We start from the raw sequence: 25981 nt of genomic DNA, 5'->3' as shown, positions 1-25981 counted from the left end.
TATCTAACCCCCAAACCATTCAGCTACACATTATATATAGACCTCCAGGCGCCCTTTCTACTTTCGAAGAGGATATCTCTCTCTTGCTCACCACTAACACCAAACCCAAATCACTTCAATCTGGGACTCAATGACCTAAATGACAGCCATGCCATCTCTCTCAATGACACCATCACTTACTTAAGCCTAACTCAACACATTAACAAACCTACACATACTAAAGGTAGATCTCTAGATTGGCTAGCAGACACAAACTACAACCTCTCACTGCCGGACATCACCCCCTGTGCGTGGACAGACCATCACCTCATCACCTTCGCGATACCCAAAACCTCACCTAAATCTGCTCTCCCGACCAGGACACCCCAAATAATTTCAAGAAACAATCGTAACATCACCATAGATAACCTCAAACCGTTCCTCACGCCCATCGCTAAAGCTAATCAGAATGACAACCCAGCCGCCTTGGTAGATCGCTACAACAACACGCTGGAACTTGCCCTTAACCAAATCGCCCCTTTTAAAAAACAAAAGGCCAAACCTACTGCCCACACCAACAAATGGTTCTCAGCAGAACTAAAAGATCGCCGTACCATTGAAAGAGCGGCTGAAACCAACTGGAGAAAAGCACCCTCTCCGACCACCAAAGATAAATTCTCATCGGCAGCCTCCTCCTACAAATCCACTATCTTAAGTGCTAAAGAGATTTATAACTTGAGAATACACAATGGCAAATCTGGCACGAAAGAATATTCTCGATTCTAAGAGAGCTTGAATCACCACTGCCACCTACTGAGAACTGCATCAAGGATAAAGCCTGGTGCAATAATATCCAACTAGCCCTATTTAACAAAATTGTCCTTCTTCAAGCTAAAATAGAGGCAAAAAAAGCCAACCTCTCTGCTAAAGACCACCCTAGCAATAACAAGAATCGCACCATTCCTGATTGCCCTCTTTTCCACTTTTCCCCAGTCACTGAGGATGAAGTTGTAAAGATAATCTCCACACTCAAACCTTCTAATTGCAAAGGCGACCAATGTCCGGCCTCAATCATCAAGGATGCAACCAAAGAGCCAGACCCATTTATCACCTCTCTCATTAACTCGTCCTTTAAGAATTCAGTTGTTCCCAACAATCTCAAGGAAGCTTGGGTCCTACCCCTTCTTAAAAAACCCAATCTATATCCCAACACTCCCACGAATTACAGACCCATCACCACAGTACGTTTTCTTCTCAAAATTCTAGCTGGAGTGGCTTACCTCCAAATACAACAACATTTGGAAGACAATAACCTTCTAGGTCTGCGACAATCTGGCTTTAGACCCAGACACAGGACCGAAACAGCCCTCCTGGATCTAAAAATCCAAATGGACGAAGCCAAAAACAAGGGCAATCTGGCCATTTTGCTCCTGTTGGATCTATCCGTTGCCTTTGACCTGGTTGACCACCAGATCCTCACACAACACCTCTCTTCAGCTGCCGCATTCTCCCATAATGCCACCAAATGGATTCAGTCATTTTTGTCTGATAGGTCGACTAGGGTCTTCGCCCCTTCAGCTGCTGAATCCATTGTTGAGTTCCCCAAGGCTCTTGCATTTCTCCTACACTTTACAACATCTTCACTAAGCTTCTCTTTGACCGTCTTGATGATCTGGGTGTCAGCTACACAAATTACACTGACGACACCCAGGTCCTCATCACACTCACTGGGTGCAATGATGAATACGTTGCAAAACTCAATGAAATGTACCTAGAAATTCAAGCCTGGATGGCCACACACAGCCTCTGTCTTAACGATGACAAGATGGAACTGCTCATCGTAGGCTCGCAGGCTCGCCTCAATAAATTGGACACCAGATAACAATCCTTCATCATTGATGGCAACATTATAAAAGTCTCCAAAGAGGTCAAAACACTAGGTGTGTACCTTGATTCCACCCTATCACTAAATAAACGCCACCATCTCATCTACCACCTATACCAACAAACGTATTAATGCCTGCAGGCCATTTCTATCCACTACAAGCTGCTTCACCTTATCCAGAGCGCTGATATTATCCAAGCTAGACTATTGCATTACACTCTTCCTCGGCACCACCACCAAAAATGTAAACCGACTACAGATCCTGCAAAATAACGCCCTTAGATGCGCTCTCAACCTCCAATGTAAAGTTCACATCTCTACGGCCAGCAAGGAAGCCCACTGGCTCCCTATCCGAGACAAAATCAAGCTAAAATCCCTCGTAATCGCACACAAATGCCTGTCACTGACTGCCCCACGATACCTATCTGACACATTCTCCAGACATACCTCATCCAGACCTACCAGAATACCGTATCTGCACCAACTGCAGATTCCCAAATTCAACCTAAAAACGGCAGGAGGTTGTAGCTTCCCAGTTCTTGCCGCACAATGTTGGAACACAGTCCCCCTATTCATCAGAGCGGAAGCCTCGTTCTGGCCCTTGATAGCCATGGTGAAATCATGGCTCTCTGCCTAATTTACTGCCACCCAGCTGTCCACTAATCAGATTTCCGTATATTTCCACCGTATATGCTAGCCCATAAATGATCCGGACCATCCTGTAACCTGGTCCTTTACTGTCTATTGCACTTGTATCCTGTCACATACTGTATTACTCTATGTACCATTGAATGTATGCACTTTTGTCACGCAACGATATGTAACCATTTTAAGATTTTTGCGCCGAGCTACTTGAGGGTTTGGCCGCGCACTACAAATAAACAAACTAATCTAACTCAGAGCACGCTGCCCTGGTTGCACTTCCCCTCTGTACTCTCTCCTCTGCACTTCGCGTTGCGCACTTGCATGATCTCAATGTCTCAAGGTCTAGTAAGAACGTTTGTCTTGTCTCCCCTATTTCCCCTTACTTGCCTTGTTGCACCTTGAAACACTTGTGTATAGGTGCATAAATAACAATTCAATCAACAGAGAGCTCAGAGATAATGGGCATGGATAGAATACAGAATCACTTATTGTGGACAATGAATGTTTTTTTTTTTTAGTGATTAAAACAATCCACTGGCCCCAGACAAGGATTGGCCCAGCCCTTAAATACAAAAGGATCAAACTTAGTGACCATCTAAATCCAAACCTGCATTTACTCTTGAAGGAGATAGGTTAATAGAAAGCGGGCAGCATGTATACTTTGGCCATTCACACTACGGGTATTTTAATGAGCATGATTGTAATCTGTCATTGTCTCTGTGAGGCTTATGAATGTTGGGCTCTGAGACTAGGTAAAACGTCTGATAGCTGATTTCCTTGAAATACATTTTGAAGAGTCTGAAGAAATAAATAATCCATTGTGACAGGACTTTGTCAGGACACTTAAGTGTGGTGGGGGAGCTCCTCAATATGGGGCAGAGGGCTCAATAAGACAAAAACCAGAGCAAGCCCTCCCATATATGAAGTGGGCATTGGGAGGGCCACAGTCCCTGAAAACCTCCCCAGAGGCTTGAATTTCACTTCTGGTACCCACTGCTCTTTCAAAATGTCTAGTGCATTTTCTGGACACATCTTTTTTTAATTTCAGAGACTGAAACTTCCAGACTTCACCTGGGATCAAACAAGAAGACCTGGACCAAAACCATGAGATCATAATCAAGTGAAACCAGGGAATGGATTTAGAATCGTCTTGCTGAACATATGAGACAGCCAGAGCACACCCGACCTTCCCAGGCAGACCCAGATCAATGGGGAACCTGCAGAAACCAAACTAAGATGGAGAAGAGACTGCAGGAGGGCAGGGAAGACACATAACCCCATCCCAACTTGAAATTACAACACTCGCCACGGTCAGAGGAAAGCCACCAGAAGAGCAGGCAGCATAAGCAACCTAGCCCTCAGTCCACAGAGACTGTTTCCTAAACTATATGTTAGGACTATGACCAATTCATGGTCTATTTGGCACAAATGTAGAAGAAGACACCCTCATGGCATCTTAGACTCTCCAAGATGGCGCCCGTTTTTTTGGAATTCTAACTACTGCTACTTTAGTGTTCCTGTCTCTCCCCTATTCCATATCACTATACTGGTACGGCTGCAGTTCTCCTTCTCTCCCTTTGTGGCCCTTCTGCTGTACTCTTTGGTCCTTGAGAACGGGGATACGGGTTGACAGCGCCCAGCTTTCTGTCAACATTACCTGCACCGCTGACTTTGTTTACCAACTACGCCAGCCGTGATTGGAGTCTCATCCTCTACAAGACTTACCTGGACTACGCCTTTCAAGCATTCTGCTACTGTAGCCTTACACCAGGACTCCACCTTTCAAGCTGTTTGTTTTTTTTCCCCCTAAACAGGTTTTCTTTCCCCATTCAAGGTGCTTGCCCCTTATGGTTTCCTGCGTCGCCCTTCTTGCCATCAGGGCTCAAAGGGGACTATGTGGGGCTGTTCTTCTTTGCTTCTTTATCAGCTGTGGACTCACAGGTCCGTTCTTCCACCTCCCCGGTGGTCGTAATACTGTACTGAAAAAGAAGGGAGGGTCTTGGACAGTTTCTTAAAGCCTCTAGCCTGTGTAATCCAACCCCTGTAGAAAAGACCGGTGAGTGCTGTAGTCAGTGGGGATGGGAGAAGGAGACAGACCAAGCAGCCACACACGGGTGGATCTCATGGGAGGGGAGACCTCCTTAGGGACCAGTGCCAACCACATCAGGAGAATGTGGTATTCCCACCAATCAAATGACTCTACACCCCCTTCCCAGTTACCCACCTTTCCTACACCTCATTCCTCTTCAATCCTACCCTCATATCCTATGTACTTTTCAAAAGCAGTCCAAATAGAGAGTACTGAGATGACAAAGAGTATTAGTGAATTACCACATCAGCACTCAATTGGTACTAAGACGAGCAGGAAGTGGGGAGCAATACCAAATAACCATTGGAAACACTTTTACCATAGTGGTTTGTGACAATTGATTGGAAGAAAAAAGATAAACTGAAGAAGGACTTGACAGATCGTCAAGCCCTCCCTGGAGGTACCTCGAGGGCCAGGACGAGCCTGACGTGCAGGTGGGTGCTGACCGGGATGCAGAGAATAGTGTGAGATGGTCTGCGGCTGGTCCAGGATGCGAGGACTGCATGGCCTGCAGATGGATTGAGTCTCCGGACACCCCAGAGACCTGGGAAGTGCGAGCGTGCGAGACCACGCTGTCCCGGAAGGAAAGAAGACTGCAGAGCTGCAGCAGAGCAAAGGACGTTCCGGGAAGTTACTGGAGTCCCACAAACAAGCCCAATTACCTCAAGGGAGACCAAACTCGCACAGATTACACCGCAAGGTACACGGGTAGCAGAGAAGGCTCTGAAGATTGTAGGAAGTAGTCGCACAGATCAGAAGGCAGCGAAAGGAGGGTCTGGGACGTTAACGCAGTGGGAGGAAAGCAAAGAGGTGCATGGACTTGTACTAAGGCTTGGCAGGAGAGTAAACCAAGCCCACAGAAATGGAAGACTAAAGTTGGAATTGCGAGTCTGGGCTTGCACCCAAATAAAGATAATTTGAAGTTATTAGAAACCCTACACAGTACTTGGCAGGTTAGTGAACCAAGTCTATGTGACCCAATGCAGCCTGGGTAAATGCATTCCGGCTACTCTCCTGCTTCGCAGTGCCTGGTGAGAGGAAATCCGGTCTGAACACCAGGGTCAGGGACCCACTACAGCTTGGGGGAGTGCGTCCAGGCTGTTCTTCAGCACGCAATGCGGCACAACAGTCTTGAATCCTGATCCCGCACAACCACTCGCTGGTTTCCAGCGTGTTATAAATGAACAATAAAATAAAATATATCTGTATACAGGGAGAGGGAGCCAAAACTGCCAACCAGAGTCTGGGACCCACCCCCCAGGAACTACATTGTAAGTCTGAGAAGGCTGGGACAAACGAGACACTTGCCCCAACAGCCAAGGAGTGGCTGAAACCATATTGGGAAAATCTTACCAAGAAAAGAACTGCCTTTTGTCCAGGGGTAGAGAGCCATTCCTCTGGACCAAGAAGACATATGCTTTAGTTTAGTTAGTTTAGCGTGTAAGGGACAGAGTTAGGATTTTGACACTGGACATTGGGACTTTTACTTTGGATATTATGATATTAGTTATTTTAGTTAAGGCGCAGAAACCCCTCTTTGAGTTAGGGCAAGGTAGAGTTTTCTTTTCCTTTTTACCCTTGGAAAAAAGTGTATACAAAACACTATGACCTCTCTCTGTCAGAGTCTAACTTCTGCACCCTCTCAGGAGCTAGTGGGGCATAAGTGTCACACATACACCACCTTCTATTACTAACAACTTTGATAATGTAGGGCCAGCTTAGAAGACGCTGTGGGAGTTCGATAACTTGCATTCAGGTAGTCATCTATAGTCCAACCAGTCAGTAGATAGTAGGGGTTACTGTGCACTAAAGACTTACCTGGGCCAGGAATGCCTGGGTTAGGGAGAGGGGCACCAGAGGAGACGATAGAGAGAGGGACCACCCTAGCACCACTTCCCCGAACTCCTTTTCCAGCCTGGTGCCGCTATATTGAAGAACCTGTCTATTGTTTACTTGAACCCTCTTACAATTATTCACAATAAGATGTGTCGGAGAGTTAGCAACAGATTAAAACTCTTGAAACTGCCCTGAACGCTCTGCGAGTTAAGGCCACCTGTGACGCCATCAAATATCAAGATGTATAGTAATGTAATTTTCTGTATGAATTGTGATTTGTATTAATTGCAGAAATATAAATAGACAAAGGTACCACCAACAACCCATTGTGTAGTTGGCAGACAGGGATATATACAAACAACCCCATTTCCTTTTCAACTGCTTTTTAAGCCCCTAGAGTGTAAGTTCTAAAGCCATTCTTTAATAGTGCAAGGATAACAAGGCCTGTCTTGCATTCTTACTGCTGACAAATCATCACTGCCATTGCCAGTGTCCTGCTTTTGTACACAAAGCCATTACGTTCAACAGACTTCCTGAGTAACTTTTATACAGAGGTGTGATTGTGCAGATGGAAGTATGGATACTGGTGTATGAAAATTATAATCTGTGGTGTTCTGGGTGTCCTGGGCGTGACTGGAATTTTCAGTGCTGTTGCGACATTCACATGTTTTAACTGTAAAAAATAGGTTATGCAGAATTATTAATATGTGTTTTGAACCAGACAATATCTCTCCCTCTCTTAAGCACCAAAGGAAACTAGCAAAAACGTTCCTACTCCGCCCCATTGGACTAGTAGGAACCAGAGCTACCCACTGCTGTCCCCAGAAACTGACTCTGAGAAGGAGGAAAGCAAGAAGCTGATATGTGAGTAATTATTCAGTGTTTTTCACTTTGTCCATAAAGGTATGAAGTCTGATCAGTTACATGTTTTAGGTTAGAAAGCGCAGAAGTCTATCTATATAACCCCATTTTATAGGAGCTCCAAGAAAACCCTGTGCTGAATCCCAGAGGGCAACAATTATGGTGGAGGAATTCAATGGAGAACCCATTGTCATCTCCTGGTTTTCCAGAATGCAAAGAGGAGCCCAATGAAAATCTCAGGGCCTCCACCAGGTTGCCTCTAGGCTCCAGGGGCTTCATGAAAAATGCACTATTTGCTGGTTGACGACCACAGTTCAGAGAGAAGCTTCAAGAGGTCTGCAGGGCTCCTGGTCTGCCACCATACAAAAGAGAGCCCCAGTAAGTTTCTATTTTAATCTTGGGTTCACCGCTGTAGTACAGGATCTCCAAGAACAACCAATATACTCATCTCCTAGATTGTCACATACATTAAGGAGTTCTGTAGAAGCCATCATATGAGCTGGGTGGCCACGTTACAAAACATAACTCCAGTACCCTCTTCCTGCCTACCATCATGCATAGAGATGCTTCTTGAACTCCCCTGTGGTGTGTATACGATGACCAACAAGTGGCACACAAACGCCACCTAGAGCCATTTTCTGAGTAGATACTGCCAGGGAGGAGCTCTATGAAGTGCCTAACACCATCCCTGTGACTACCAACAGAGGTGAGCTCCATGATATGATATGTTAAAGGTATTTGTACCGTGCACCGTCACCAACAGAGTTTTTCCCCAGGTGTTCTGGCAGATCTGCAAACAAGAAGGTGGAATGGGTTAGTAGGTGAAGCGGGAGCAGGATAGTGAGAGGAGTGGTGTTCTGTTGGCAGCTTCAACTCGGTATGGTGCGAGTATCGGATCGATGTCAGTCCTCGTGTGCTGTTGGTGCGGCTTATGTGTTGTTGCGGTGTTGGGAATTGCGTGCGGGTTGTTGTGTGAGAGATGGTTGTGTGAGATTTTTGAGTGAGATGTCTGCAGAAATGCTGAGATATTTTTTGTTAGTGGGTTGTATGAAGTTTAACATGCAAACATTCAGGACTCTGTCCGAGTGTCACGCTCGCCAATCCTCCCAATCTCATCAGGGTGGGCGAAGGAGTTACGCCTGGCAGGGTTTTAGGTTTGTGTGAGGCGCTCCATGTGCTTTTCTAACACGCTCTGTAAGTGTTCTAATTGCTCCTCGCCGTTCTATTCTAGCGAGCTCTGTAGGAGTTCTAATGCTGATGGTTTGATTAGTATTCTCCTCCTTGGGTGCTGGGGCTGGTGTTGTGGTCTCCTCTCACAAACTTTCTAAATGTGTCTGCTGGGGGTTTGCATATGGTACGGGCAGGAGGCAGTGGATGAGTCGTTTAAGGGCTTTTGTCTCGGACTGAGTATGTGATCAGTCTATGGTAACATCCTTTTGTGGCTATTTCCCATAATATCTTATGGTCTGTCTTTGGGTTCTGTGTATGTCCATTTTGGGAGTGACTGAGGTTGGTGTTATTTTCATCGTTGTTTAACGGGTGGGCATTTTAGTGCGTCGTTGTTGTAGTTACGCTGTGAAGAGCCATGATTTGAGGAGTTTCCTGAATGCTAGGTGGTTTGTTGTGTTACGTATATTCTTAGGTAGGTCATTCCAGGTTTTCGGTGCCTGGTGAGAGAAAGAGGATCCTCTGAGTTTTCTTCTGTTATAGGGTTTGGTTCCAGGCGGATGTCGGTGCTTGATCTCAGTGTTCTTGTTGGTTGATGTAGGTGTAGTTTATCGCTTAGGAATTCTGCGCCTTGTTTGTGTATTGCTCTGTGCGTGATGCACATGGACTTGAACTTTATTTTCTGTTTTAATGGTAGCCAGTGTAGTATTTTTAGCGCAGGTCTCTTCTGGGTAGCTTGAGGAGGAGTCTGGCTGCCACATTTTGTATGCGTTGTAGTTTTTTTAGAAGTTGTTCGGGCATGCCCAGGTATAGGCTATTGGCGTAATCTACTCTGGACATGATCAGAGCGATGATGGTAAGGGTTTTGTTGGCAAACGATAGGAACGGTAGGATCCTTTTTGCTGCTTGCAGGAGGAAGAAACATTTCTTAAGTAGAGCGTTTACTTGTGGCTGTAGAGTGAGGTTGTTCTCCATCAGGACCCCTAGGTTTTTTACAGTTGATGATGGTGCTGGGGTGGTGCTGAGCTCTCTTGGCCAAGGGATGTAGCTGATGTCTCCTCCCTTTTTTGAAACAATCATTATCTCTGTTTTGCCTGGGTTGATTTTGAGGTGGTTGAGGTTCATCCAGTTGAATATATCACAAAGGCAATTCTCTAGTGTAGTATTTTCTTCTCGGGTGTCTTGTATGTTTAAGATTATTTGAGTATTGTCGGCGTAATTGTAGCATGTGAGCCCGTTTTTTTTGATGAGTTTGATTAATAGGTACATGTAGATGTTGAATAGAAGCGGGGAGAAAGATGATCCTTGTGGTACTCCGCACGTGGAGTCTCTAGGTTTGGACTTAAAGGATAGTTCCGGGACTTTTTTTTTATTGTCCCTACGGGTCGGCCATGTGTTTGTAAGCATAAATCGGTAGATCGTAGGAAACTTTCCTATGGACCTTACCCGACTTTTCGCCCATTATCGCACTCGAAATCAGCCTCCATTTTGTGATAATCCTATCATTCCGCCGCATCGACCTGGCTCACCTGCCTTTGCGGCACTAAATCAAATCCCCCGCCCCTGAAACAGACTTTATCAAAACATTCATATTCCCCGCCTCTATCCGTGACGTGACTGAGCTGCGTAGGCAAACGCGCCCAGGCGTCTTCTACGCGACTCCACACAGACCCCGGAAATCAACACAGATCAGCTCACAATACAGCGCACCACAATTCGGAATATGAAACTGTACTTTGAAATCAAACCGCAAGATTGTAAATGTGGTAAAGTACATTTATTTGACATCAAATGTTTAGAGAATATTCAGCGATTTGCATTTTTATTTGCTCATGTTCCAAAAAGTTCGTATTGAGGAACGCGATGGTCCTTTGCTGTACACAGGGTCTTAGAGCATCTCACAATACAGCGCCACAATTCGGAATGTGAAACCGTGGTTTAAAAGCAAACGGCAAGATTGTACATTTGGCAAAGTACGTTTATTGGACATCAAATGTTTAGAGAATATTCAGCGATTTGCATTTTTCTTTGCTCTCGATCCAAATTAGTTCGTCTTGAGGGAAGCGATGTTCGTGTGCAGTACACAGGGTGTTGGTTTACAATAAAAATAAGCTCTTCGGTCGCACTGATAATCGCATGGCTGTTCCAACAACGAGGCACTAGGCCACCACAACGGTAGGTATGTTGCATCTAACCGTTAGTACCGCGTAAGGGCATACTTGTACTTGGCGATCGTCCCATAAAATGGTCAGGGTGGTAACGTTGTTCACGCGGAGAAGCAACTGGCGGCTGTAGAAGCCGTCCGCCGGTGTCTGGTACTCGTGACACAGACAGTAGTGAATGATGTACCTAAAAACATAAAAAATGAAATTAGTCTCACCATCAGATCCTTATTAAAATTATTCATTTCATAGCGAGGACAGCGCTACTGGGTGTACACAAGTGTTTAAAGGCGTGGCGAGGCATGGAGGGGGGGGGGGAGTGGAGTACAAGGTAAGTAGCATAAAATAATAAATAAATAGGGCCAGCTGGTGGCAAGTGCAAGGTAAGTGCAGAACAAGTGCTGGGAAGGGGGGGCTGTAGGATACTGAGACAGTCCCCCAGTGCAGGGGTTGACAGGGAGGCAGTGCAGGTGGAGAGTGGAAGGGCCCAGGACCGAGGTCGCAGACAGTGGACCAGTTGTAGCAGGGGAGAGGGAGAGAGAAAGCAGAAGCAAAGAGGAAGGTTTTGAGGTGCTTCAGTAAAAGCAGATGTTTCTCCTCAAGATAGTGCGCGGTAGAAAACAATATGCCACATAGAACGAACAAGTACAACTGAACCCGTCTTTAAAGCCACTGTATAGTAATGAAATTGCGGTATAAACTCATCAAAAGTTACTTACATTATATTTGCATTTTCCATTGTGTCTCTGTGTAGGGCAGACCCGAAACACCACTCCTTCTTTGCCGACGTTACTTCTTCTAATGAACGTGGCTCATCGTTTCGTTTCTGAAATTTTATTCATTATCTTTTCTTAGTCTTTCAGGATGGTCCCGGCCTGTCAAGGTCAAATCACAATAGAACCTTATACTGGGTCGTGGGCCGTTCCGCCACCCGAGCAAAACATCAAAGCAGCTGACCTTCACTTTGAGCGAGCACACATTTCTAGTTAGCTCCAGTTAGTGTAAGGGCATCTTGTCTGCGTGCCTTTTTTTTTTATTGTCCCTATGGGTCGGCCATGTGTTTGTAATACGGAAACATTCTATAATTTTTGTAAAAATGATTTATATTACTGTTTGGTTTAATTGCAATGGGCCTGCAACATGAGGAGACTCGAGAGAACAGACAATCAAATTACAATCATTTAAACCGTGATGTGTATTTCTCAATGAGCTCTGCTTTAGGTGGACATGGAACAGAGGCAATGTTGGGTGGCAATGCAGTTGTCCCCTGCATAGGTTCGTTCACCACTCCATGTATGTGCCTATCGAGGACATCTACGATAAGTCTCTCAATAAACTCATATTGCATATCCTCAAACACTGGTTTGATCACCCATTGTTTACTTCTTTTAGTGAAGGCCTTATTGTAGCGAAGCGTCCCTAAAGTTCCGGTCGTCCTACTTTGTTGACGGCCAACATTATGGTTATGTGCCAAGACCGCTAGAAGAGTCCGATTTATCATGCCTTCCATGCCAAAATGCAATCTTTTGGGCCTGTACTTTAGGCACATATTGTGGAACACCTCCAAATCTCCTGTGTGGCAGAATTCCGTGAGTCCCCTCAAATCTCTTGTTATAGTTTTATCAAATACAATCTTTTCAATGGCCTTGTGAGTGGGTGATGAAGGAATCAACCACTTCTTCTTCCGTGCCTCCTCTGTGGACAAATGGCCATGTTCACATTTGTGGAAATGCTCATTTGTCGACCATCGATGTACGTTGCTACAGTGCAACATTACTGACCGCCATTTTTCCAGTAGAATTTCCAACGACCCTTCACATGTTTTTGAGCTCCACCAAAGATGGTTGCTGATTGACTTGGACCACTGTGAAATACCTTGCAATTCTTTTTTTTTACCTGCAGCCGACAATTTTTTATTGATTGATTTTGCAAGATGCCAAACGTCAAATTGGTGATTTATATTTTTGTACTGTTCTCTCATTGTCTTGGCAATTGAAACGTGTCTGTCCGTGGCTATCAGGTCGATCACCATTCCCCGCGATTGTAGTTCTTGCAATGATGCTACAAAGCCAACTTTCTCCATGGCCACTGAGGATGTACTTTGTGACACCTGCACGACCACCGAACTCACAATTTTCTTACTTTCCATGTCCTGAAAGTGGTAGGTGCAGTACTTGGCTGAAAATCCTGGGCTGTCGCACTGTCCATCACCGGCTAGCCTGAAGCATTTGCCCGCGAATGTACTTTCCATTGACATTTTTTCCATTCTCCAAGCTTCGCTGATGGCTGGAAATAGATAATCGGTTTGGTATTTGTAGAACTGACTTTTCGCAATGAAATGGATTCCCACAAACTGAAAGAAATACTGTAACTTTTTAAAACTTGAACCACTAAAAAGTGCGGCCGCTGCACAAAGTAGATTGCCTGCTGGCAGTTGCCCCAGCATGGGTTGTGCAGACCATGCGAACGGATGATATTGTGTACAGGTGGCATGTATTTTAAGGTTAGTGCCTCGAATTGCACGAGTCACATTAATCAATGGCTCCCCACATACTTCCCCACCAACCCAATGCCCACATTTCATCATCATAATAATATCCATCAAACAGCTATCGAATACAATGAATTTGGCCTCTTTCCTTATACTGTCACTCTGCATCCCAGCTGGTTCGGCCTGTAACGTTGAGGACATGTCACTCGCATGAAAGGTACAATCTCTGATATCGTCTTCCGCTATGCTGAGTGATATTGATGGTGTTTCATTGTCGTCCACTTCATTCTCTTCCATTGCAACATCTGTTCCTTGTCCGGAGATGGGAGAAAAAAACAATGTCTTCAACTTTCGCGCGCTCTTATTTTTTGCGGGTGTGGATTCTGTGAATTGATCTCCGACTGCATCCAAACTACCAGGAGGACATTCACTATCAATGGCTGGTGGTGGTATAGCTCCGTTGTCAATCACTTCATATTCTTCCCATTGGCACGATGCATCTCCAGTCTCAAGTCCCTGCCAAAAGGTTTGACAAGCAACATCTCTCGTTCGCTTCACTGTCTGTGTAGATCTAGTTCTTACACCCACTCGCAACTAGAGGACAGATTAGAAAAGGGATGTTCAGTTTAAACACAACTTACAGTATTGAACTATTGACAGTGAAAGACAACATAATATAGTGAACAGGACACTAACCTTCTTTTGCTTTCTTTTCTTTGAAACTTTCTTGCCTCGAACTTCAACATCTGGACGCTGTTGCTCCGACTCGTGTGTGCATGTCTCCACTTCCTCTCGCGCTGCAACGACTATATTTTCATGATAAGCACATCCATCACTCACTGAGGCTCCATCGACTCCCTGAAACATAGAACTTTCATTAGTATGTATAATAATATTGAAAACACAAAATGTACTTGGGGACCAATACCCATACGTACATCTCAATAGCAAAACACGAATGAACGCATTGTGTAGAACATTCAAACGACAATAGTTCACGCATTGTTGATCTAGTTAGATTGAACTGGCAAGATCCATACCTCGGGCTCCGCATAGACTTCCATTGATGATATTATTGAAGATGACGCTTCAGCAACTCCCTGAAACACAGTAATTGCATTAGTATGGTTTTCTATTTTGTTTAAAAGAACATAAACTTTCTGCAGGCGTCAACGGCTCATCTAAATAGACCTGCACAAATGATCAGTTGTCTAAAATAAATAATGGATATCTAAATATGATTCGATTTGCTCCATCGTTGGAAGTGTCACCACCCAGAGATCTGCATCAACTACTAGGGGTGATGTTCTTGTTGAAGAAGCTCCGTCAGCTCCCTGAAACATAGTACTTGCGTTAATAAAGAAGGAAGTATAGCGGATGTAATCACGTCATTTGATCTCGCATGATTGATCTGTCAGTATCCATACCTCGAAATGCATAAGAACATCAAGGGACGCTGTAACTGCGGTGCACACTTCTGCAAGCTGTTGCGCCGACCCGTAACTGCATGCTCCCCCTTCTTCTTGGACTAATGCTCCATCGACTCCCTGAAACATAGGACTTTCATTAGTAATGAACACAATATTGAAAAAAGAAGACACATAGGAGGGCGACGACAGAAGGACATACCAATGGCTAAAAACGAAAGAAACATTGTGTGTAACAATCACGCTACAAGAATGCAAGATCTGATGATCTCCATCGATGGAACTGTCCGGAAACGTACCTCGAGCATCTGAGTGACATCTACGGTTGTCGTCAATGCGTTGGACTCCTCAGCATCTCCCTGAAAGACAGTACTTGCATTATTTTGGATAACAATAATTATAACTGAAAACAAAGACTAGAGGACGAGTACTGTGGTGTACCATTAGGTAAAATGATTACACGATCAATTAAAACTATTGATTTACATGCCTAAAACAAGTCAGTGTCAGAATAGCTAAGTAAGATTACCCGATAGGCGCTTGAAGTGGCTGATGACTGCAATAACGACACGGATGGAGAATCTTCCGCCTTCATATTGAGTGGATACATAAATGGGGAAATTATTGTTAGCTAATGCTACACACTACCGCAAGGCCGAGAGACAAATACGTAAACTTGACTCACCAGTGGAGGGATGTGGACGAATAGAGTGGGAATAGCGGTTGAGAGCAATTTTCGCCTCGCTCGCGGTGTTTTCTTCTTTATTAGCAATGATGTGGAGTACATGTCTGGGCTAAAGTGCCTGCTGCAGATGCGGTATCGATCACCCCTCTTGTCCGCAAAGACTTCAAGGACTCTACTTTCTAGCTCAGAGGCTGGATATCCGCAATATCGGACCCATTCTCTTATCTGATCTATTGTCTTAGGGAAAACATGCATTATAGTATCTTCAGATTTGTTATGGGTCTTCGAAGGGCAACCGCCAATGGAACAGGCAGGCATTATGGAAAGTTCTGAAAAGTAAAGATCAACAATTCTCTATGAATACCAATGTGTTAAAACATTAAACGACACATAAAAGGTTCAATGCAAGGTCCGTTTTGGTTCTTGGAACTATACACGTTATTCACATGCGGATAAGTATTTCAATAACTTTCAAAAAATAGAAAAAGTAATTTGACTAAACTCAGAACATGTGACTAGTTCCTTGCATGTACTGTCGTGAACGAAAAGAAAACATGGATGCAATTTGATGACTACTAGCAAATAGATATAAATTAAAAAATTGGACGCAAAATGATTATGGTACATGGACTTACCTTGACGAACAAACAGTTAGATGCAGGGATCAGAGTAGTTTCTTGTCGTAGAACAGGGAGCAGTTCACAGGTTGCAAACTGACGAGTTTGCTCAAAGTGGTCACGGAAGTTCACAGAGACGAAGAGCAGATAACCAGCACCTTCACGGGTTGACTAGCAAAGCGCAAAGAAGTTCTCATTAGAAATATGAAGTGGGTTATAAAGAATTCGAAACAGGGGTGTGTTTGTGAATGAATGACGTGTATATGTCGTGGCATTATGCGGTCTGCAGGGGGCCGTCCAGCGTGAGGGGGGATGCTTGGCAGGAGACACAGGGTCTGGAGGTAGACATGGGAACAACAAACCCATGCTCTATAGACCACTTTGAAGTGTACATGGTCTTTGGCACCTCTTGGCCTTTATCGCTCCCTGACAGCTCCACTTGCCAGCAGCGCAAGTACCCCGGTGCGAACTGCCTTTGATAGGGCGGGGGGTGGATCGGGGCGGTGGTCGTGCAGACAAGACACAGGAAGACTCGTGAATGGAGACACACTTATGTGGATTGCAGGGGGCCGTCCAGCGTGAGGGGGGATGCTTGGCAGGAGACACGGGGTCTGGAGGTAGACATGGGAACAACAACCCATGCTCTATAGACCACTTTGAAGTGTACATGGTCTTTGGCACCTCTTGGCCTTTATTGCTCCCCGACAGCTCCACTTGCCAGCACAAGTACCCCGGTGCGAACTGCCTTTGATAGGGCGGGGGGGTGGATCGGGGCGGTGGTCGTGCAGACAAGACACAGGAAGACTCGTGAATGGAGACACACTTATGTGGATTGCAGGGGGCCGTCCAGCGTGAGGGGGGATGCTTGGCAGGAGACACGGGGTCTGGAGGTAGACATGGGAACAACAAACCCATGCTCTATAGACCACTTTGAAGTGTACATGGTCTTTGGCACCTCTTGGCCTTTATCGCTCCCTGACAGCTCCACTTGCCAGCAGCGCAAGTACCCCGGTGCGAACTGCCTTTGATAGGGCGGGGGGTGGATCGGGGCGGTGGTCGTGCAGACAAGACACAGGAAGACTCGTGAATGGAGACACACTTATGTGGATTGCAGGGGGCCGTCCAGCGTGAGGGGGGATGCTTGGCAGGAGACACGGGGTCTGGAGGTAGACATGGGAACAACAACCCATGCTCTATAGACCACTTTGAAGTGTACATGGTCTTTGGCACCTCTTGGCCTTTATCGCTCCCTGACAGCCCCACTTGCCAGCACAAGTACCCCGGTGCGAACTGCCTTTGATAGGGCGGGGGGGTGGATCGGGGCGGTGGTCGTGCAGACAAGACCCGTTTGCCGCAGGGCCTCACCAAGGAGAGGCCATCTAACTGAATGTAAGAGGATGGCTGCAGGATCTACTACATGGAAGGCAGGGGGGTGAGTTTATAAATACCTCACCCTCCCAGGAGAATATATGGGGGTCATCTCTGTACCCGGTGCCCAAAAAGAGGATTTATTATGATCAACCATATTTATTATTTACCTATAACCATGTTTTGTATCAATAAAATCCAACAGCTTTTTATTGCCAACGCTTGATGCCAACCCACAAAATAATATATGTATGACTGCTGCATATATGGGTTCAACGGTTATGTGGATTGAAGGTGTGCGGCCAGCGTGAGGGAGGATGCTGGCCGGAGACATGTGGTGTGACAAGACAAGGCACTGGAAGGCTATTCAACGGAGACACACTAGATTCATTTAAAAAATCAAAACAACCATTGCTAAAATATATGTTGGGCTTTATTTTAGATTTTAGTTAAACATAAATAATAAACATTACACATTGTAAAGTTGAGGTTGCAGCACATCGAGGGAAAATCCGCGGTATTGTCCACTGTCACTGGGGAAATGTTGTCTAATGGCAAGTACCGCACAGGCAGGTATTACTCTCCGAACGCGGTGTCCGAGCCTCCCGTGAAGCCACCAAGTGAAGCAACGATAGGCCACCAGCCTGTACCACCTGTGAAAAAAAAAGATGCAAACTGTATTAAACTGACCAAACTTTCTTATCAATGTCGATTCAGGTAACACATGTCATTTTTCTTAGAAAAAAATTATATCTAGAAAATGCACTATATGGAACCAATTTACATGCGTTCGAATGATATGTAAATGTAATTTTATATGTGGGAGACGACCATGAAATAGTGGTGGCATCACTGACATCACAAACAGAGTATACTTACTTGTTACTCGGATTACGCGGACGAACAGTGCCACGAAGTTCGTGCATAAGCACCATCATCATCCTCAACACTGTCCGTGAGAGGCAGGCTTCCCTGAACTCTGGCAGCTCGGTGATGCATTGCGGACTTTGCTCGCCTTCCTGCAGACTTTGCTCGCTTTCCGAAATGTAGGCCAAGCACCCGGAATTTTCACGGCAGCAGCAGTTCTCCTCCTCAGTTGGCATTAGCTCGCACCGATTGCACGTGCACCAGGTGGAGACGCCGTCCATGCGACATGGTCCAGGCTCTTCATCCGTTGACTGGTCCTCCCAACTGCCGTCCGAATCCCCATCGTTTTCGCGTGCTTGCCTTTCCAGTAGTTCCTCCTCGGTGTACTCGGGCTCGTACATATACAGCATTATTGTGGCCATTGTGCGGTAAAGATAGTAAAATAATTTACAGAGATGGTACAGGTGTTCACACGGGCTACAAGCGGCGAAGGTAGCTGACCAGAGCACTGAAACGAGTCACAGAATACTCAAAGTAACACAGAGAGAGGAATGGAATCGAAAATCTGCTGCTGTATGTTGTGAAACGGTCTGTTTATACTTATTGGGGAAAGAGGCGTCCTGCCATTTCCATGGCAACACGTCAATAGCTGAGGCGCAGCGATTGTTGACACGAGACGTGCTTGAAATGGGCAGTACGCGTCTGCTGATGTCAGGCTCAGGGGCGGGGGATTTGATTTAGTGCCGCAAAGGCAGGTGAGCCAGGTCGATGCGGCGGAATGATAGGATTATCACAAAATGGAGGCTGATTTCGAGTGCGATAATGGGCGAAAAGTCGGGTAAGGTCCATAGGAAAGTTTCCTACGATCTACCGATTTATGCTTACAAACACATGGCCGACCCGTAGGGACAATAAAAAAAAAGTCCCGGAACTATCCTTTAAAAGGTTTCATCCATACGGTTTCGGTTCTGTTTGTTAGGAAGGATTTGATCCATAGAAGGCGGTGTCTGTTATTCCTAGTCCTTCTAATCTCTTTATGAGGATGACTTGGGTGACAGTGTTGAAAGCTGTGGATAGATCGAGGAGAATCAGGGCGTACTGTTGTTCCGAGTCTACGTTCATTTTTAGGTCGTCCCATATTGAGAAGAGAGGTGATTCTGTTCCTCTCATTGGTCTGAAACCAACTTGTGCCTGGTCTAGGAGGCAGTGCTCTTCTATGAATTCTTGGGTTATTTTGTAGACGTACGTTTCTAGCAGTTTGGCTATGTAGGGTATTTTGGAAATGTGGCTGTAGTTGAATAAGTCCTCTACGTTTCCTGTTGTGTCTTTCAGTAGCGGCTTGATGTAAGCCGACTTGAAGGCCTGTGGTACTTTACCTGTTCAAATTGAGAGGTTGAGGAGATTCCTGTGGTATTCCATGGGGGTTCTTTGTTTGAGAATTGTTTTGTATATGTACGGGGGCAGGGGTCTTCAGGAGAGCCTGATTTGTTGCTTTGGTTTACCAGTTTCACGAAAGTCTCCACTGATATTTCTGGGAAGCTTCGTAGCTTGTTAGGATATTCCTCGTCCGTGTCGATGGGGTTTGAGGTGTGATCGCTTGGTCTGTTTTGTTTGGTAGGTTGGATGGAAGTTATTTTGTTTTTGAAGTGGTCTCGTAGATCATCGCAAAGTTTCATTGATGGAATTGGCATGTTGTTGCAGCCCGGTGTTTTTTTAAAATTTCGTTTATGATTTTGAAGAGTTCTTTTTGGGTGTTTGGTGGTCTTAAGATTCGGTTGTCGTAGTGTTTCCTCATCACTTTTTGTATTTCCTTTTTATATGAGCAGATCTGTTGTGGAAATTTCAATTTGTTTGCAGTGGTGTTGTTGGTCCTCCATTCAGATTCTAGTTTTCATTTTTTTCTTTTCATGGCGCATGGAGTAGTGGGGTGAACCATTTTGCTGTTTTCTTACATGATGGGGTGAAGGGCTTTTCTTTGGTGATGTCATCTAGAGTTGTTGCCATCCAGGTATGCAGTAGGGTAACCTTTTTTGTCTAGGTCAGCTTCTTCCATGGTAGTTGCTTGTGGTTTGCTGAGTTCGGTTAGGTTGGAGTTTTTTATGGTTCTCCAATTTCTTTTCATCATGATCAGTGGTTTTTTCTTGTTGCTTCTTTGTTGGAGCGGCCATTGTGATTATAAATGGAATGATGAGGTGGTTGCTCCAGAGTATTTGAATTGGGGGTCCCGTGGTGATGAGATCCTTGTTGGCGAACATTGCATCAAGTGTGTGCCCTGCTGAGTGTGTTCCTCCTTTGGCTAGTTGTTGTAGGTCCATGGCTGCTAGTCGGGCGGTTAAGGATTTTTGTGTGGTTGTGGTTTCTTCGTTGAAGCAGATGTTGAAATCTCAGAGGTTGATCAGATGTTTGTACTTGATGGCTAGGATGGTGATTGCTTCCGTGAAGGCGTCTATGAAAGTCGCATCGTAGGTTTTCGTCTGTTTATCAGTATGAATTTCAGGTTTGTTTTGGGGTTTACTGATACCTGTAGTATTAAGGATTCGCATTTTATCGATCTGAGTGGATCTTTCATTTTGATGGCCAGTTGCTCCTTGTGGATGATCGCTAGCCCCACCCCTCTTTTGGATTTCCTGTTTCCTTGGATGCATTTGAAGTTTTCAGGCAGGCAGTTGTTGAGGGTCATCTTGTAGTTGTCTAGCCATGTTTCGGTTACAAATAGGATGTCTATGCCCTGCTGCTCTGCAAAGACGTGCCTCTTACCTCGCCGGACACAATTGGATGTCATTTCTTCACCATTTGGACTTGGATGGCCCTGCTCCTTTCCACCCGGAAGTCAACATAAGCAGCATCCCGCGCACATTTGCGTGCGTGCATTAAGTATTCGCTATAAGTAGCGCTGTTTGCTGGCCCTCCTCGCTGCCCTGCTGCTCTGCAAAGACGTGCCTCTTACCTCGCCGGACACAATTGGACGTAATTTCTTCAACATTTGGACTTGGGTACTACTCGTATTTTACTAATATATACTGTAAAGCATAAATAAGTATATATTATTCATAAACTCTCCCCTTTTTACATTATTGTAAATGGCCCCATCCCCTTCCACCCGGAAGTCAACATAAGCAGCATCCCGCGTGCATTTGCGCGTGCGCATTAAGTACGCGCTATAAGTAGCGCTGTTTGCTGTTAGCTGGCTAGCTGGTTGCAAGTTGTATAAAAAAAAATTTAAAAAAGAAGAAACGGTGCTCTGTTCTTCTATCTTTCTATTCACTGTGCTGCCCTTGTTTCAGTAGCTTACCTATTAACCCTGGTCGGGCAGCGCAAATGAAGTGCTTTGATTACAAACTACACAAATCGCTAGCACAGTTTAATAATTGCCCCATTACTCCAGGTAAAAGATGGCAAGTGGATTGAGAAGCGGGAAGTGCAACGAGATTGCCGCACCTGCGCTATCATCAACGAGCATAGACTCACCGATATGCCACGGGAGAACTTCATATATTGAACCAGCTGTGTGTGAGGAACTTGTGGTGAGTGTATCCAAAGGTCAGACGAGCCATTTCAGACTCGGGTCGCATGCCGCTCAAATCCACACTTTTGACACGCCGCAAATCTCCAGTCTCATGCTACCAATACCACTCCCAGAATTACATCTATGTAGTAATTCTATTAGTCCTGAAGTGCGTAAAGCAGTAGACGACTTTAGAAGCTGTTTAGAATTGCCTATGGTCTCTAGAAGTGACAAAGAACAATACAACATTGGAGAAAATGGCGGCACTGGACCAAGCTGTGAGCTGCTCCATAGGTACTTTAACCCGCTTGGTATTCGGCTCGGTAAAAAGGAAAATGCTACTACAATCATTATCGCCTGGACACTCCCAAGGACCTACGGACACAAACACTGAATTGGTTGATGATATAAACAAAACTTCCGCCACCCCAATTCACATATTCTCCAGATTCGGTTGATGTGCACTCCGAGGCCTCTCAGACTAAATTCTCTGCGGGATCTAGTCGAACAGAAGATGACTCCCAGCACTCGCTGAGTACATTCCCGGTGATCATTAAAATCCTGGATCTCCTGGACAAAGGGCACGACTTGACCCATCTAGAACTGAGGGAGATTAAAGCAATGCTATTACACATGTCTTCTACAAGGGACTGAATAGAAGGGTTCATAATAGCAGCTGACACATTGAAAATTCTCAAAGATGACCTTTATCTGAATCAGAAGTCGACGACTCATCCAGCATGCAAAGACAGAAAACTCAATGCTGCCTAGAAGTAACCCTATTGTCTGATACTGCTCCACTAGTGACTTCACCTACACCTACTTGGTGCCAGTACCAGAACAAACTGAAAGAACTAAAGATATCAGTTGAAGAAATTCATACCACCATAGCTTACTAACTTTCTAAACTGATTCAACCTAGCCATTGTCCTGATAGTCCCACAGAACTATTGAAAGTATTAGATCAGATGAAATCAGAAGCCAATGAAGACCTACCAACAGAAGAAAGCTCTTGCTTCATGTCACGGCGAGCAAAAAAGCTACACCTAAGAGCTGTCAAAAGATATGCCAAAAGACGTAAGGACGCAGTGCTAAAAGGACACAAGAGCAATGCTGAGCCAATTAAACCACACGCATCATTTCTAATCGATGCTAATGGTGAATCAACAACTGAAACTGTTGATGAAGACCATATAGACCTCCAACAACTGACAAAAGAAAGCCAAGAGGCCTTAATTCCGGCAGCAATGCCTACACCAAAGACAATAACAAAAACAATGAAAGCGAACAAAGCACCCAAACAGACTGACATCTCAAATACTCACAACGTAAACCAAAATGTTAATCCTGCGGGAAAAAGTTCAGAAACGAATAGGACAAATCTAAAGAAAGTGCCAACAACAGTCAACACTGCAAATCAAAAAGATAACACCTTGGTGTCTTGAAAAGGGGAAAATCTTCCTCGGGACCAGCCCTTGAGAGCAAAAATTACCCAATTCAGCCCAAAATACAGGTTCTATTGTGCCGAGCAGTGAACTCATGCTATTGACAAATGACACCTTCAAAATGTTTACCATTTATTAGACAAAAGCATAAACAGTAAAATTTAGCAGCATTTTGGGATTCAAGTTAGAGAAGATTACAAAACACAAAACTTGGAGAAATACAAAATATAGAGAAACGTAGAACTTAGAGAAACAGTCTTACGCCCCTTCAATCAGCGCTGGGAGACCCTGGCCTTCATAAGATAGCTGTTGCCAGCCCCGCTCAGATGACAGCGCTGCAGGGTGCCGACAGAGCATCAGGTTCCGGACACTCGATCTTGCTCGAACCAAGTCCACGGATTGATCTCCCACCTGATCCATGTGGGCATGCATTTTTGTAATCTCGTGCTGTCAGTCACCATGACACACAGTTCCAGAACTTTCCCTGTGCAAAATATTGGTTTGCTCATGGAAAAAACCAATCTCTGTGAATTTCCACTGTGCTCCTTTCTGTGCCCCTCCCTACTTTGAGCCCATCTGCGCGAAAGCTCAGGAATGTCTTATCAGTGCCTTCCCAGAGAAAGAGGATTCGTTTACATAGCCATGCAGAGCTACAGAAAGGCAGAATATTCTAACAGAAGCCAAGATGAATTAACCACATGTAAGCAAGCTATACCAGGCCTGCACTCATAGTTAAGTGTCCATAGCGCTTAGGATTGGCTATCTAAGCGCTATATAAGTGCCATAATGCTCCAAACACTCCAATAACGTCTCTATTAGCTACAGAACTGGGGCCTTCGCCCTGCTTGTCTATCTACAATGCATAATGTGACCTGCCACCCCTGCTAGGCCTGCATATTCCTTGTAGCTCACTACTGCATAATGGAGGTGCTACAACAGATTACTGTCAGCATTACTTTCAGTATTTTAGCACATACTTTGAATAAACTATTGGCTTTCAGCGGCTAATGCTGTCATCTAAAGCTCTGATTGGCAAATTTTGCATTTTTTAGATCACGACATTCCACCTCTTTTCAAAGTGTGGGCGACAATGCTGGCTAATACCCATCAACATAGTATGTAGTGCAGTGATAAATGAGGTGGTTAAAGACCTTGGGGCTTTGCAAGAGGTTTAAGCAAACTATCTTCTAGCGGTTAGTCAGCGTGGCATGCAAGGTTAGTAAAAACACTACCTAAACAAAAATGTACACAAAGTGAATATGGATATTTACTCTAGCCAAAACCTGGCCTACACAAAAATACTTACACAAAGTGAACATGGACATTTACTCTAGCCAAAACCTGGCCTACACAAAAAAAAAAAAGAAAAAAAAATTGTCATATAACTGATTGTCAGTCAAAAAGCAGCATGCGGTTAGAATATCAAGGCAATCCGGTGTAGTCTAATCTACAATGCGCTATTGCATTTATGTATGGTTACCAACTCTAAACCTGGCAGTCTTTCACTCTAAGGGCCTACTCTCCCCCCCTGATCCCAGGGGATTCAAGCGTGACTATGGGCTGTGTGATTAGACACTTCCCCCATGTATGTGGAACCCAACCAAAAACCATCTAATTTCATGAGCAAGGTGAACCCATGGGCACCAGGTTATCTAAATAAAAACAATTCTACAAATGTGCATTAAAGCATGGCATGTGTTATTCATGCAATCAAAAGCAAGGGGTTTAATCCATATGTTTGCTGGTAGCTGTAGCTCTGTGTGCCAGTGGGTTGAGGATGGTCGTCCCCACTCGGAGCGAAAAGCCAACACCTGCTGATTTAACAATGTTTGCCATAAAATGCATCGTGTGTATTTAGCAGTCTTGTTGACCTGCCCTATGGCAGAAAAAATGTCTTCATAACTAAAGTTTTGCCATCTGCAGTGGTGGCCAATACTTGTAGCAGTGTTGGGCTTATCAATGGGCCCCACTAGGCCAGAGGTTTTATAGCAGCTGGCATCAGAACCCATAGTGGCTATCTTATTGTGCAGTTTCTATGTCAAAATCGTTTAAAGCTCCTGTTACCCCCCGCTGCTCCCGCAATTAATGAATCTAGCTCCCTAGCTACGCGCACTTTGCTGATGGGCCATAGAAATTGACTCCATTTGTAGCAGTTTGGTAGTACTAAGGAAACATTGCCTCGTGATAAATCTATGTCTAAGTGTATCACTGTAATAATAGAGGTGTGCATTACCAGCCTACAATTTAAATGTTGCCTTACGACTGGAAAATCTAGCTGTTCACAGTTTCTACCTTGTGTGATTTCATACACAATATTAGTTTTTAGATATAAACACCATACCACCATCCGGCAGTGGCTGTTTCATCGTGCAATTGTGTGAAATGCATTTAGTCAAGTTATAGTCCATAAAATCTTGGCGAGAACATTCGCTGCAGTTCTTTGGTCAGAAAAAACATGAAACATCAAAAAAATTGTTGGATCCATTCACTGAAACATTTGGGCCTAGGATTTCATAAGCACCAGTCATGAGTCAGTGACAAAAGATGCCTGACAATGTGCCAGGCCAGTACGTTAGCAATTCCATGTGGATACTCATTTGTAGTGCTTTTCTAATGAATTACTATAAATGTCTACAATCAAAAGGTCACTCTTTGCATTAGGGTGCTGGAGACAGCCGTCCCCATAAAAACATGAAACTTGTTGGTTTAACAAAAACCGTGTGCACACACTGTCATAAAATCAAATATCAAGTCAGTCTTGGTTTCATTTACCCACCTTAAGGCTGGCTGTAAAAGTATCCAGTGTTTCAAAGGTTACCATCTCAAATTAGAGCTCAAATACTCGGCAGCATTTCTTCAAATTAAGAACCTTAACCTACGCACAGCTAGCTTTAGTGTGCGCACTCATTTTATCTCAAAATATATTACGCTCCTGCTTGCATAATCCTGCTT

The 25981-nt window shown here is 44.7% G+C and overlaps 1 protein-coding gene across 1 annotated transcript in view; it reads left to right on the top strand.

The window, feature by feature from the left end:
- AGBL2 (AGBL carboxypeptidase 2) overlaps nt 1-25981 on the top strand; it is a 2805139-nt gene that overhangs the window by 194404 nt on the left and 2584754 nt on the right. Inside the window, exon 4 of the mRNA XM_069623090.1 lies at nt 7179-7298. Within this exon, the coding sequence (XP_069479191.1) occupies nt 7179-7298 (120 nt within the window). The remainder of the gene's footprint in view (nt 1-7178; nt 7299-25981) is intronic.

The sequence above is a fragment of the Ambystoma mexicanum genome, chromosome 11, assembly GCF_040938575.1.
Source record: "Ambystoma mexicanum isolate Mex_15411 chromosome 11, UKY_AmexF1_1, whole genome shotgun sequence".
NCBI classification, from domain to species: Eukaryota; Metazoa; Chordata; class Amphibia; order Caudata; family Ambystomatidae; genus Ambystoma; species Ambystoma mexicanum.
This window is presented reverse-complemented; position numbering and strand designations above follow the sequence as displayed.